The sequence below is a fragment of the Myotis nattereri genome (genome assembly GCF_964212035.1).
Source record: "Myotis nattereri genome assembly, chromosome: 9".
Taxonomy (NCBI): Eukaryota; Metazoa; Chordata; class Mammalia; order Chiroptera; family Vespertilionidae; genus Myotis; species Myotis nattereri.
The window spans coordinates 38,330,771-38,346,165 of NC_138084.1; the positions used below are offsets into that span (position 1 = coordinate 38,330,771).

At 36.2% G+C, this 15,395-nt stretch overlaps 2 protein-coding genes across 2 annotated transcripts; both read left to right on the forward strand.

Moving 5' to 3' along the window:
* Positions 1–2,924: 2,924 nt before the first annotated feature.
* LOC308524567 (olfactory receptor 5P76-like) lies at positions 2,925–3,869 on the forward strand (the record flags this gene model as incomplete). Its single annotated transcript, XM_081099113.1, has 1 exon — positions 2,925–3,869. The coding sequence occupies one exon, from the start codon at positions 2,925–2,927 to the stop codon at positions 3,867–3,869; it is 945 nt and encodes a 314-aa protein (XP_080955239.1).
* Positions 3,870–11,109: 7,240 nt separating this feature from the next.
* Positions 11,110–12,054, forward strand: LOC308524566 (olfactory receptor 5P76-like; the record flags this gene model as incomplete). The annotated part of the gene is made up of 1 exon (XM_081099112.1): positions 11,110–12,054. One exon carries the CDS (start codon positions 11,110–11,112, stop codon positions 12,052–12,054), a length of 945 nt encoding a protein of 314 aa, XP_080955238.1.
* Between the last annotated feature and the right edge of the window lie 3,341 nt (positions 12,055–15,395).

Below are 15,395 nucleotides of genomic sequence, written 5' to 3' on the forward strand. Positions count from 1 at the left end.
AGCAAGAGAATAAGCTTGAATCTTCAGGTTGAAGATAGTTGTTTCTACCATCATCCATCTAGTCAAATAAGCCATTAATCAGTAGTCATCCGTTTGAGGCATGTGAAGTAATTCTGATGTGGAAGTCTATAAGAACTCTTTTTACTTCACAGTCCTCTATAACTTTAAAGATATACGTTGTACACGTTTTGCTAGAAAAAAACACACGTTTTAAATAATTGTGTTATTTAAAATTCAACTTTAGGTGGCATTCCACCCCAAGGCATCTAAAGGAGTATCATACATATATCATGATAAAACACTTATAAAATACACATTCAACACATGTTGAATGAATGAAACTAAGGTTACCATTTTATAGCTGAAGTTTAATATTACTTAACCTGAAATATCAAAGCACACTTAGAAACAATATTTAGCTATGAAACAATTTATTATTTATACTCCCAATAAATAAAGTGCACCAAAATCTAGAAATTAAGAAAAATACTGATTAGTTCAAAATTGACAGACCTCTTGAAAATTATTTGTATTTGTATTTGTGTGAAGTGAACTGCTCAATACTCACTTGAGAATGTGATAATGATGCCTGGTGCTTTTGAATTCACATTTGCACTTCTAGATTCTTCAGAGGTTTATTCCCAAAGGCAAACAATAATAAAAACATGCCTACTATATAACAATAATGATTTTGAATTTATTGCTATAAGAGAATGAATTCCTGTATCAACAGGTAAGATTTTGGCTTTTGTGAAGATCTATGAATTCCATTTATTCTCTAAAGTTGCACCCACAAGGCCTGGTGGAGAAACAAGGCAGATGTAATCCAGCAGTCAGCTAGCAAGTAACCTTAGCTGAATTAACCCAAGTTTCTACAGTCTGTTCAGTGGGTATAAACAAATATAATCCAGGGTACCAGGACTCCTCGTTTATCCACCCATAAGACCAGAAATTCACATGATCTTTCCCACTATCTAAACTTGGCACTCAACCATAATGCTAATTAATTCACTGGCTTGAGATGCTTTGGAGACTTACTGTTTGTAAATATTCTGTGGAAAATATCCCTTTGTTCATTTATTCTGAATTCTTTAGCTTACAGGCAACCAGATACTTTTGACCAAGTTGAGAATAAATAGACAAAAACTTGGAGACGGGGTTCAGTCTGGCCATGAGCTGGGTGAAACTGGGTAAACTTCTGAACATTTTAGGCTGTAACTTTATTCAGCTGCTTATTATGTTAAAACTAGGTTTATTTCATTCTATAATACTCCAATTATAAAACAATGTTATATCAGGAAGTGATTTGATGTATTTAAATACATTTATACAGTATTGAGGCTCATATTTCAAACTACTTGATATAACAGTATTTTAATTGTAAATGTTAAATTTAAATTAGGTGTCTTTATTTGTAATCTCAATTTGAAATTTCTTTCTTATTTATCCTGTTAAGAAAACTGTAATTCTCCATTTTAAAAAATATTTTTATTGATTTCAGAGAGGAAGGGAGAGGGAAAGAGAGAGAGAAATATAAATGATGAAAAAGAACCATAGATTGGCTGCCTCCTGTACGCCCCACGCTGGGGATGGAGCCCACAACCCAGGCATGTGCCGACTGGAAATCAAACCATGACCTCCTGGTTCATAGGTTGATGCTCAACCACCAAGCCACACCAGCTGGGTCTGTAATTCTCCTTTTAAAAAGTCTTGTTTTAGTTTTAGGAACTATAAACTTTCTGATTAACTATGCACCTCTTTTATACATTAGCTGTAAAAAGGGTAATTTGTTACCCACACATTTCTGAGAGACTCAAAAGGATAACTTGTTACCCACACACTTCTTCATCATGAGTATTAATTTCATTTATAGTGTAATTACAAAAAAATGGACTGGCTTCAAACTGCCTGAAATTCACAACTTGATTCCACCACTTGCTGTGTAAACTTGGTGAGTCATTTTATAATGTCAAATCAGTTTCTTCATCCATAAATGTAAGTCCTCATTATTTCATGAAAATTAAGATAGAACTATATATCTAAAATGTTCATACTGTACCTACCATTTAGTAAACTTTCAATATCTGTTAGCTATTACTCATGTCTTCATTATACATTTATCTTTTCTGTTATGCTGATCATTCCTATTTGCTATTATTACTTAGTATTGTTTTTAATGTTTAAATTCAAAGCCACTTTAAGTATATTTTATAAATTGATAATATAAATAGAAAAAGACCTACATTGTTTGAAGTGCGTTTTCTAGTTGTGATAAATGTTTCCCTCCATGTCCCATGTGGTTCAGGGTTCAGGATCTGGAAGAGGAGCCGCACACAAAATGAAAGAGAAGAGACAAGAGATAGTTGGAAATACTGGGGGGCCAGGCGGGCAAGTCCAACTCAAGGGGAAGGACTTCCACTGGTGCTCAGGCCTCACCAAGCCTTTATTGATCTGGGATACACCCATAGCATAGCCCTAAGGCAGACAATTTCCAGTAACACACAGACTAGCCCATCAGCAGGCAATTTCCAGTAATAGGCAGACCATCTTATCAATAAGGATTTACATGACTATCTGGTGGGGAAGTTGCTTCAGCTACCATTGTCTGGACTAACTGGGTGCACAGCTCTGACCTTTGCTAGGGCTTCAAGGGTCACCAGCTTTCCTGGATCCTTGTCTACGCTTCTCAGCTAGTGAAAACAATAAGCAGTTTCCCACATCTAGTGTTTCTGCTAAAACAATTTTTAAAATACACAAGATTCACTGCACATAGCTGTGGACTCTCAAAAAGTCTAAACTTAGCTTGAATAATTATTTTGTTTACAATAACTCCTATTTGTATTGAAGAACATAAACCATTGAATTCAAACTTCTTTAACATAATCTTTCATCACTGGTTCCTTTGGTAGCAGCAACATTATCTCATGGATTCCCTGTGGGGTGGAAACCACACGGCAGTGACAGGCTTCATTCTACTGGGCTTAACTGATGACCCCATCCTTAAAGTCATCCTCTTCATGATCATCCTGTGTATCTACCTGGTGACTGTATCTGGCAACCTCGGCACAATCATTCTTATCAGAATCTCTTTTCAGCTCCATCATCCTATGTATTTTTTTCTGAGCCACCTGGCTTCTGCAGACATAGCTATTTCAACTACTGTCACACCCAATATGCTTGAAAACTTCCTGGTGGAGGGAATTCCCATCTCCTATCATGGATGTTGCACCCAGCTTGGTTCAGCTGCATTCTTTGGGACAGTGGAGTGCTTCCTTCTAGCTATCATGGCATATGATCGCTTTGTGGCAATCTGCAGCCCACTGCTTTATTCAACCAAAATGACCACACAAGTCTGTGTTCAGTTCCTCATAGTGGCTTACATAGCTGGTTTTGTCAATGCTTGCTCTTTCACTATTTCCGTCTATTTCTTATTCTTCTGTGGACCAAATCTAGTCAATCATTTTTTCTGTGACTTTGCTCCTCTAGTTGAACTCTCCTGTTCTGACAGCAGTATCCCTGCAGTTGTCCCCTCATTTACATGTGGCTCCGTCATTGTGTTCACAGTGTTTGTCATAATTGTCTCCTACATGTACATCCTCATCACCATCCTGAAGATGCGCTCCAAAGAGGGGCGCCGCAAGGCCTTCTCCACCTGCTCATCCCACCTCACTGCGGTCACCCTGTTCTATGGGACCCTCACATTCACATATGTGATGCCCAAGTCCATTTACTCAACCGAACAGAACAAGGTGGTATCTGTGTTCTACACGGTGGTGATCCCCATGCTGAACCCCATCATCTACAGCCTCCGGAACAATGACATTAAGGGGGCTCTGAAGAGAGTGCTTCACAAGATAATATTTTCTTAGTGAAGCCTGCTATTTTATGAGCTTAGATATGATAACATACCATAAGTATAATAAAAGGAAATTGAGTGTCCATGATAAAAATATATTAATTCGTATGTAATTAGCCACTGTGGAGTTCTTTTTATGAAAATGGGGGGGGGGTATTTTCTGATATCAAATACTATCAGAGGCCCACAGTCAGTCACCTCTAATAAAATTGACCTAAATTTTTTATTTATAAACACAGCTTTCTTAAGATAAAAATACTTCATATACTTAAAATCCCCTCAAATATAATTCATTTTTACAAATATCCTAAAATAAATGTGGTAATTATAGTTATAACTGAGTACACCTGTTATCCCTCTGTAGAACCCTGTGTATTTTCTTCAGAATATTTTGTGCATTGTAATTGAATATTCAATATTCGTTTTCTCCACAATATTGGAAGCTTCGTAGAGACAGCAAAAATGTCTTTTTCTCTCCCTATGCATCTATTTTCATAGCAGCATAAATGCCCAGTTGAAATGAATGAAACAATTAATGCATGAATGGATGCCTGAATGAAGCTTTTGCTGTGTCATGAACCACCAGTTCTGCTGGCTTTGAATCCTGGCCATTGATATGTTGAATGTTTTACTGTGATTCAAGTGATTGAATGTTTGTGTCAGATCTTGCTACAACTGTGACAGGCCATCACACAAACTCATGCTCATCATAATTAAGACCTTGCCTCCACACTGATTAACTCAGATTGGCAATTAGAATCCCAGCATAGTTATTAAAAGATTTGTAAACATGTTATGTTAAAAATGTCTTTTTCATATATTTGCATGGTTAGAGAGTTTGAAAATCTAGAAGTCAAATAGTAAGGGTAGTAGTGGCAGCATTAAGAGTATTAGCAAGAGAAGCTAACAATATGAGATTGTTTACTACATTCCAGGTACTGCTCTCAGAGATCTACAGGTTAAAGCAATTAATTATCAGAATACCACTATGAAGCTTGTTTTTACTGTATTTTACAGAGGATGTAACTGTAACACATAAAGGTTAAACAAAACTCCAAGTCACAAATATCCTCTTAATAATTTGTGTTCTTTTAGGTATATAGTCTGTCAAGGGACAATATGAGAACCCCTTTGAGAATAAAATAAGACCCATACATATGCTGCCTACAAGAGACCCACTTCAGATTGAAGGACACACACAGACAAAGTAAAGGGATGAAAAAAGCTATTTCATGCAAATGGAAGCAGAAAGAAATTAGGGTACCAATACTTTTTATCAGACAAAATAGACTTTAAAACAAAGGCTATAATAAGATACAAAGAAGGACATTACAATAATGATATATGGAGCAATCCAACAAGATGATATAACCCTTATAAACATTTATGCACCCAATACAGGAGCACCTATATATACATAAAGCAATTTTTGACAGACCTAAAGAGAGAGATCAACAGTAGGAGACTTTAACACCATTGGCATCATTGGGTATATCATCCATACAGGAAAATCAACAAGGAAACAGCAGTCTTAAAAGACATATCAGTCCAGATGAATTTAATTGACAATTTTAGAACATTTCACCCCAAAGAAGCAGACTATACATTCTTTTCCAGTGCATATAATATATTCCAGGATAGATTGCCGGAAGCCGGTCCATCCTTGCTGCTTGACACAGTCGCTGCAGGATAGAAACATCTGCACAGCGTATGTTTCAAGGGACCTGGCGTATATAGCATACTGTTCTTAATATGTTTGCTCCCCTTAGCGCTGTGTGTTTTAACCAAGGTCACCTCTCCGAGAAAGGTTGTTTCCCCAGGTAGGGATTTTTCCCTGAAGTTAGGGAGGGGATGAAACTCCTTAACTAAGTGCCAGGCGGGTAGTTAATCACTTTAACTACAAACAATCATGCTTAAGCTACATAATCTTTACTCCCTGGAATGGAGATAAGAAACGCCCTAACCTTTGTAATAGAAATTGACAGGATTAAAATCAACTGGTATAAATACAGATGTAACAAGACAATAAACAGCAGAACCTCTCTGGAGATCGAGACCAGAACTTGGCTGGAGATCCTGGCTAGGCTGCTGATCAACTGAACGCTGTCTCCGTGTCATTCCTTCTTCGCCGACTCCGTCTACGCCTTTGGGAACCCCTGGACCTGCTGGGGTTGGACCCCGGCAATAGATCATATGTTAGGCTACAAAATGAGTTTCAATAAATTTAAGGTTAAACTCATAGCATGCACCTTCTTGAATCACAGTGGCATAAAACTAGAAATCAACTTATAAGAAGAAACCTGAAAAATATTCACACAGGTGGAGGATAAGTAACATGCCACTAAACAATGAATGGATTAACAGTGAGATCAAGGAAGAAATAAAGAAATACCTCAAGGCAAATGAAAATGAAACCTCAATGACCCAAATATCTATGAGACACCTGCAAAGCAATTCTGAGAGGGAAATTCATAGCAATACAGGTCTGCCTCAAGAAAGAAAAATATTAAATAAACAATCTAAACTAACATCTAAAGAAACTACAAAAACAACAACAAACAAAGCCCAGATTGAGTGGGAGGAAGGAAATAATAAAGATCAGAGGAAAAAATTAAAAAAATTGGGTTTAAAATAACAATAGAAAAAAATTATTGGAACCAGGAGCTACTTCTCTGGAGAAGTAAAATTGATTTATTTTTAGACAGATTCTTCAACAAAAAGAAAGGCATGGTCCAAATAAATAAAATCAGATATGACACAGAAGTGATGACCAACAGATACCATAGAAACACAAAGATTACAAAAAAATACTTTGAACAATTATATCCCCACAAACTGGACAACCTGGAGGAAATGGAGGAAATCCTAGAAACATATAATCCTCCAAGGCTGAATCACATAGAACAGTGGTTCTCAATCTTCCTAATGCCACGACCCTTTAATACAGTTCTTCATGTTGTGGTGACCCCCAACCATAAAATTATTTTCATTGCTATTTCATAACTGTAATTTTGCTACTGTTATGAATCTTAATGTAAATATCTGATATTCAGGATATATTTTCATTGTTACAAATTGAACATAATTAAAGCATAGTGATTAATCACAAAAACAATATGTAATTATATATGTGTTTTCTGATGTTCTTAGGCGACCCATGTGAAAGGGTCGTTCGACCCCCGAAGGGGTCGCGACCCACAGGTTGAGAACCGCTGACATAGAACAATAAAATCCGAAAAGACAAATATCTACTAATAATATCAAATCAGTAATTTAAAAATTCTCAATAAAGGAAATACAAAGAAAAGTCCTAAACCAGATGGCTTCACAGGTACATTTTACCAAACATCCAAAGAAGCATTAATACCTATGCTTTTCAAAGTGTTCCAAAAAATTGAAGAAGATGGATGACTCCCAAACACATTTTATGAGGCCAGCATTACCCTGATACCAAAATCAGATGAATGCATTACATTATAAATAAGCATAATCTCAAGATTAAAACCTTAAATGTAAGTCTCAAAACCATAAATATCCTAGAAAAAAATGTAGACAGTAATATCTTAGAGATTTCTTATAGCAACATTTTTTTCTGATATATCTCCCCAAGCAAGGAAAACAAAAGAAAAAATAAACAAATTGGAGTACATCACACTAAAAAGCTTTTGCACAGCAAAGGAATCGATCAACAAAATGAAAAAACATCCCACTGAATGGAAAACATATTTGCCAATGATACATCTGATAGGGGGTTAATATACAAAATTTATAAAGAACTTATACAACTCAACACACACATACACACAAAAAACAAACCAAAAAAAAAAAAAACCCACACCAAACAATCCAATGAAAAAATGGGCAAAGATATTGAAAACTTATTTGAAGAAATAATGAGAAAATTTCCCCTACCTGGTAAAAGAAATAGACTTATAAATCTAGGAAGCACAAAAAGTCCCAAACAAGATGAACCCAAAGAGGCCTACACCAAGACATATCATAATTACAATACAAAAGGTTAAAGACAGAGAGAGAATCTTAAAAGCAGCAAGAGAAAAGCAGTTAGTTACCTCCAACGGAGCACCCATACAACTGTCAGCTGATTTCTCAACAGAAACTTTGCAGGCCAGAAGGGAGTGGCAAGAAATATTCAAAGTGATGACTAGCAAGGAACTATAAGATTACTCTACCCAGCAAAGTTATCATTTAGAATTGGTCAAAGAGCTTCGCAGACAAGAAAAAGCTAAAGGAGTTCATCACCACCAAACCAGTACTACATGAAATGTTGAAGGGTACTCTTTAAGAAGAAAAAAAGAAGAAAAAAAATAAGATTAAAAAATATGAACAATAAAATGGCACTATATGCATACCTATCAACAATTGAATCTAAAAATCCAAATAAATGAACAAGGAATCTAATGAACAAAATAAACTGATGAACAAAATAGGACCAGAAGCATGGAAACATGGAATAGACTGACGAATCTCAGAGAGGGTTGGGGGTGGGAAGAGATTAGCCAAAGAACATGCATACATGCATTACCTATGGACACAAACAATAGGGTGGTGAAGGCCTAGGGTTGGTTGGGAACTGGGTGGGAGGGGAGAGGTAATGGGGGGGAAAATCAGGACATCTGTAATACTCTCGATAACACAGATATATTTTAAAAGACTAGTTTGCAAATACCAAGGGGTTAACCAATAACCAATAGAGGAAGTAAACAAAAAATGGGGAAAGGATCTGTATAGACTCTTCTCCAAAGAGGACATATAAAGGTGGCTTCAGATATATGAAAAGATGCTCAATGTCACTAATCATCAGAGAAATGCAAATTAAAACTACAACAATATATCACCTTACACTTGTCAGAATGACTATCATCCATAAATGAACAAGCAATAAATGTTGGTGAGGATGTGGACAAAGGGGAACCCTCAAGCACTGTTGGTGGGAATGAAGGTTGGTGCAGCCACTGTGGAAAATTGGCAGACCCATTAAAGAATAGTTGTGTGTGTGTGAAGTGAACTGCTCAATACTCACTTGAGAATGTGATAATGATGCCTGGTGCTTTTGAATTCACATTTGAATCTCCAGAATCTTCAGAGGTTTATCCCCAAAGGCAAACAATAATTAAAACATGCCTACTATATAACATCAGTGAGTTTAATTTATTTCTGTAAGATGAATGAATTCCTATGTCAACAGGTAAGATTTGGCTTTTGTGAGGAATCTATGATTTCCATTTATTCTTTAAAGTTGCACTCACAAGGCCTGGTGGAGAAACAAGGCAGATGTAATCAAACAGTCAGCTAGCAAGTAACCTTAGCTGAATTAACCCAAGTTTCTACAGTCTACTTAGTGCAGTGGTTCTCAACCTTCCTAATGCCACGACCCTTTAATACAGTTCCTCATGTTGTGGTGACCCCCAACCATAAAATTATTTTCATTGCTACTTCATAACTGTAATTTTGCTACTGTTATGAATCGTAATGTAAATATCTGATATGCAGGATGTATTTTCATTGTTACAAATTGAACATAATTAAAGCATAGTGATTAATCACAAAAACAATATGTAATTATATATGTGTTTTCCGATGGTCTTAGGCGACTCCTGTGAAAGGGTTGTTCGACCCCCAAAGGGGTCGCGACCCACAGTTGGCGACCCACAGGTTGAGAACCGCTGACTTAGTGGGTATAAAGAAATATAATTTAGGATACTATGACTTCTCATTTATCCACCCATAAGACCAGAAATTCACATGATCTTTCCCACTATCTAAACTTGGCACTCAACCATAATGCTAATTAATTCATTGGCTTTGAGATGCTTTGGAGTCTTAATGTTTGTAAATATCCAAAATCTCCCTTTGTTCATTGTTCTGAATGCTTTAGCTTACAGGCAACCTGATACTTTTGACCAAGTTGAGAATTAACAGACAAAAACTTGGAGACAGGGTTCAGTCTGGCCATGAGCTGGGTGACACTGGGTAAACTTGTGAATGTTTTAGGCTGTAACTTTATTCAGCTGCTTACTATTTTGAAACTAAATTTATTTCATTTTGTAATACTCTAATTATAAAACATTGTCATATTAGGAAATGATTTGATTTACTTAAGTAAATTTATACAATATTTAGGTTAATATATTTTTTATTGATTCAGAGAGTAAGGGAGAGGGAGAGAGAGAGATAGAAACATCAATGATAAGAGAGAATCATTGATTGGCTGCCTCCTGCATGTCCCCTACTGGGGATCGAGCCCACAACCAGGCATATGCCCTTGACCAGAATTGAACCCAGGACCCTTCAGTCCACAGGCTGACGCTTTATCCACTGAGCCAAACCAAGTAGGGCTAGGTTGATATTTTAAACTACTTGATATAATAATCGTTTAATTGTAAATGTTAGATATAATAAATTTATAATAGGTATCTTCATTTGTAATCTCATGTGAAATTTCTTTCTATTTCTTAATTGCCCTATTAAAAATTATAATTCTCCTTTTAAAAAATGATCTTGTTTTATTGACAGAAACTGTAATCTTTCTGATTAACTCTGCACCTCTTTTACACAGTAGCTGTAAAAAGGGTAATTTGTTACCCATCCATTTCTGAGAGACTCAACTTCATTATGAGTATTAATTTCATTTACAGTGTAGTTATAAAAGAAATGGACTGACTTCAAACTGCCTGAGATTCACAACTTGATTCCATCACTTGCTATATAACTTGCTGAGTCACTTTACAATATCAAATCAGTTTCTTCATCTATAAATGTAAGTCCTCAATATTATTTCATGAAAATTAATATAGAACTATATATCTAAATTTTTCACACTGCTTACCATTCAGTAAACCTTCAAAAACAGCTATTATGTTTCCATTATATAATCCTACATTTATATACTTCTCTTTTATACTGACAATTCCTATTTGCTATTCTCATAAGTCTTATGTTTTTAATGTTTAAATTTAAAGCCACTTTAAGTACATTTTATAAATTGATAATATAAAAAGATCTACATTATCTGAAGTGGGTTCTTTAATGCTTCTGCTAAAAACAATCTTAAAAATATGCAAGATTCACTGCATGTAGCTCTGGAATCATAAAAAACCTCCTAACTTAGCATGGATAATTATTTTGTTTCTAATAACTCCCATGTGTATTAATGAAAATATAAACCACTGAATTCAAACTTCTTTAACATAATCTTTCATCACTGGTTCCTTTGGTAGCAGCAACATTATCTCATGGATTCCCTGTGGGATGGAAACCACACAGCAGTGACAGGCTTCATTCTACTGGGCTTAACTGATGACCCCATCCTTGAAGTCATCCTCTTCATGATCATCCTGTGTATCTACCTGGTGACTGTATCTGGAAACCTCAGCACAATCATTCTTATCAGAATCTCTTCTCAGCTCCATCATCCTATGTATTTTTTTCTGAGCCACCTGGCTTCTGCAGACATAGGATTTTCAACTTCTGTCACACCCAATATGCTTGTCAATTTCCTGGTGGAGAGAAATCCCATCTCCTATCATGGATGTTGCACCCAGCTTGGTTCAACTGCATTCTTTGGGACAGTGGAGTGCTTCCTTCTAGCTATCATGGCATATGATCGCTTTGTGGCAATCTGCAGCCCACTGCTTTATTCAACCAAAATGACCACACAAGTCTGTGTCCAGTTCCTCATAGTGGCTTATGTGGGTGGTTTTCTCAATGCTTCCTCCTTTGCTATTTGCTACTATTTTTTATTCTTCTGTGGACCAAATCGAGTCAATCATTTTTTCTGTGATTTTGCTCCTCTAGTTGAACTCTCCTGTTCTGACAGCAGTATCCCTGCAGTTGTCCCCTCATTTACATCTGGTTCCGTCATTGTGTTCACAGTGTTTGTCATAATTGTCTCCTACATGTACATCCTCATCACCATCCTGAAGATGCGCTCCAATGAGGGGCGCCACAAGGCCTTCTCCACCTGCTCATCCCACCTCACAGCCGTCACCTTGTTCTATGGGACCATCACATTCATATATGTGATGCCCAAGTCCATTTACTCAACTGAACAGAACAAGGTGGTATCTGTGTTCTACACGGTGGTGATCCCCATGCTGAATCCCATCATCTACAGCCTCCGGAACAATGACATTAAGGGGGCTCTGAAGAGAGTGCTTCACAAGATAATACTTTCTTAGTGAAGCCTGCTATTTTGTGGCATTTGATATGATAATATGTCATAAATATAATAAAAGGAAATTGAGTGTCTGTGGTCAAGATATATTCATCCATATGTCATTAGCCAGTGTGGAGCTATTGTGTGAAGATAGGGGGTAGATTTTCTGATATCAAATAGTATTAGAGGCCCATTATCAGTTACTTCTAACAAAATTAGCCTAAATTTATAATTATGAACACAAATTTTTTAACATAAAAATACTTTATATACTTAAAATCCCCTTAAATATTATTCATTTTTTCAAAAGTTGTTTTCTGTCATGATTATTGTACCTCCAAACCTTTAAGACAGTGTCTACTTTCTATAGAAGCTTATCGTAAAATAAACATGATAATTATAGTTATAACTGAGTACATTATGAGTAGAAAAGACCAAGTGCAACCAGACAGTAAAGTTACTGATGACATTCTTCTTGGAGGAAGGTTATCAGCTGGGGAAGTGCTCTGTGGAGTCATAAATTGTGACCTGTGTTCCTGATCTCTGGCTCCAGTGTAGTTACAGGGGACATCATGATAGAACAGGATGAGATGCCCCTGACTACCCTGTGAATTCTTCTGTCAGGTCAAAACAGTGATTCTCTGTGGGAAGGAGCAGGGATCCTGATATTTTCATAGACTGAGTGAACAAAATCTTGGAGTGATTTGTTCATGATTAGATTTGCATCCTGTTAAGGAAGCTTGAGGGAACTCCATTGTATTTTCTGTGAAGCTTAATTTACCTCTATATACTAAATGACTACCACATGTATTTCTCTTTCCCTGGCTTCTACTCAGTATTTTAGATAAAAATATTTTTGTCTATTGAATCCTCAGCATTAACTATCTAAAATTATGTAATTATCTTTTTCCATCCCAATTTATTTTCCTCCAGTGTTTCATATTATCCAATCAATTTATTGATTCTGAAACCTGAGAGTAATTTCTTTCATTCTGAGCCCAATATTTATTTATTATTTCCCTTCATTTTCATTGTCAGCACTTCTACTCCAAGCTACCAGCTTATGCATTTATTTCACAACTAGAGGCAAGGTGCACGAAATTCATGCAGGCTAGGGTCCCTAGGTCTGGCCTCCCCACCTCCTCCTTCCCTCACTCCCTCAGCGTGCCAGCCACTGCCACCACTGCTGCCTCTGCCACTGCTGCTGGTTGCCAGCCATGTTCTGCACCACCCCCTGGTGGTCAGTGCCCGTCATAATGAGCGATCAAACTCTCGCTCTCCCAGTCGAACTCCCAAAGCGGACAATCTGCATATTAGCCATATATATATATATATACACACACACATATATATATATATATATATATATATATATATATGTATATATATATATATATTTATATATAGTACCCATAGGATAGCTAATTTTACGTGTGAAGTTGAATTTGGCGGGGCTCTGGTGACCAGTTTGTTCAAACACCAGTGTAGATTTTGCTGAGTAGGTATTTTGTAGATGTGATTGACATTTAAATCAGTAGACTTTGAATAAAGGAAGCTAATCTCCATAATATGGGTGGCCTTCATCCAATCAGTTGATATGCCAAATACAAACAAACAAACAAACAAAATAACAACAACACAAACAAGGTCCCTGAAAAGGATGGGTTCTGTCTCTTGGTTGCCTTAAAACTCAACACTGCGACATCAATTCTTTCTGAAATTTTATCTGCAGGACTGCCTTTGGATTTTGGAACTGCCAGTTCCACAACTGTCTATGCCAATTCCTTAAAATGTCTATCTCTCAATGGCTCTATCTATCTATCTATCTATCTATCTATCTATCTATCTATCTTCTATTGGTTTTATTTCTCTAGAGAATACTAATACAAACCTAATTACTTTTTTTCCTTACAGCTCTTATTCTCTTCCCATCATTCCCCATACATCAATTATAACCATAAATCTAAGTAAATTAATTTCTTTGTTTATATCCCCTAAAGATGTTAGAATAAAGACAACAATTCTGAACATGGCCTACAAAGTCTTGAGCATGGCCCATGTTTCCTTTTCCCCTCTTAACGTTCTTCCCTTGATCTCCAAACACATATTAGTAAACTCTAGTAATCAACCATTGGCTTTCTGTCAATAATCATGTCTATGTTCTTTACCACATCAGGACCAACTCATATGCAGTTGCTCTATGTGAAATACATTTTTCTCTTCACCTCGGTAATGCCTAATGATGCTATACCAGAAGTACCAACCTAAATATTGCTTTCTATCCTTTGGAAAGTCTTCTTGAGGTTTCAGTCCACCTGTAAATTAAGTAAACCTGTTATCCCTCTGTAGAACCCTGCATATTTTCTTCAGAATATTCTGTGCACTTGTAATTAAATATTCAATATTCGTTTTCTCCACAATGTCGGAAGCATCATATAGATAGCAAAAATGTCTTTTTCTCTTCCTATGCATCTATTTTCATAGCAGCATAAATGCCTAGTTGAAATGAATGAAGCAATTAATGCATGAGTGGATGGCTGAATGAAGCTTTTGCTGTGTCATGAACCACTGGTTCTGCTGTCTTTGAATCCTGGCCACTGATGTGTTGAATGTTTTACTGTAATTCTGTTTGTGTTAGATCTTGCTACAACTGTGACAGGCCATTACACAAACTCATGCTCACCATAATTAAGACCTTGCATCCACACTGATTAACTCAGATTAGCAATTAGAATCCCAGCATAGTTATTAAAAGATTTGTAAACATGTTATGTTAAATAATGTCTTTCTCATATATTTGCATGGTTAGAGAGTTCGAAAATCTGGGGGTCAAATATTAGTAAGGGTAGTAGTGGCAACATTAAGAGTATTAGCAAGAGAAGCTAACAATGTGAGATTGTTTACTACATTCCAGGTACTGCTGTCAGAGATCTACAAGTATTAAGCCAGTTAATTATCAAAATACCACTATGAAGTTTGTTTTTATCTGTATTTCACAGAGGATGTAACTGGGGCACATAAAGTTTAAGCAAAAACTCAGTCACAAATATCTTCTCAATACTTTTTCTTCTTTTAGATACATAGTCTGTCAAGGGATAGAATGAGGAATTCTCTGAGAATAAAACAAGACCCATACATATGCTGCCTATAAGAGAATCACTTCAGATCAAAGGGCACACACAAACTTAAAGAGATGAAAAAAGATATTACAAGCAAATGTAACTCCCAAAGAAATTGGGGTACCAATACTTATATCAGACAAAATAGACTAAAAAATGCTATAATAAGATACAAAGAAGGACATTACATAATGATAGATGCAGCAATCCAACAAGATGATATAACCCTTATAAACATTTATGC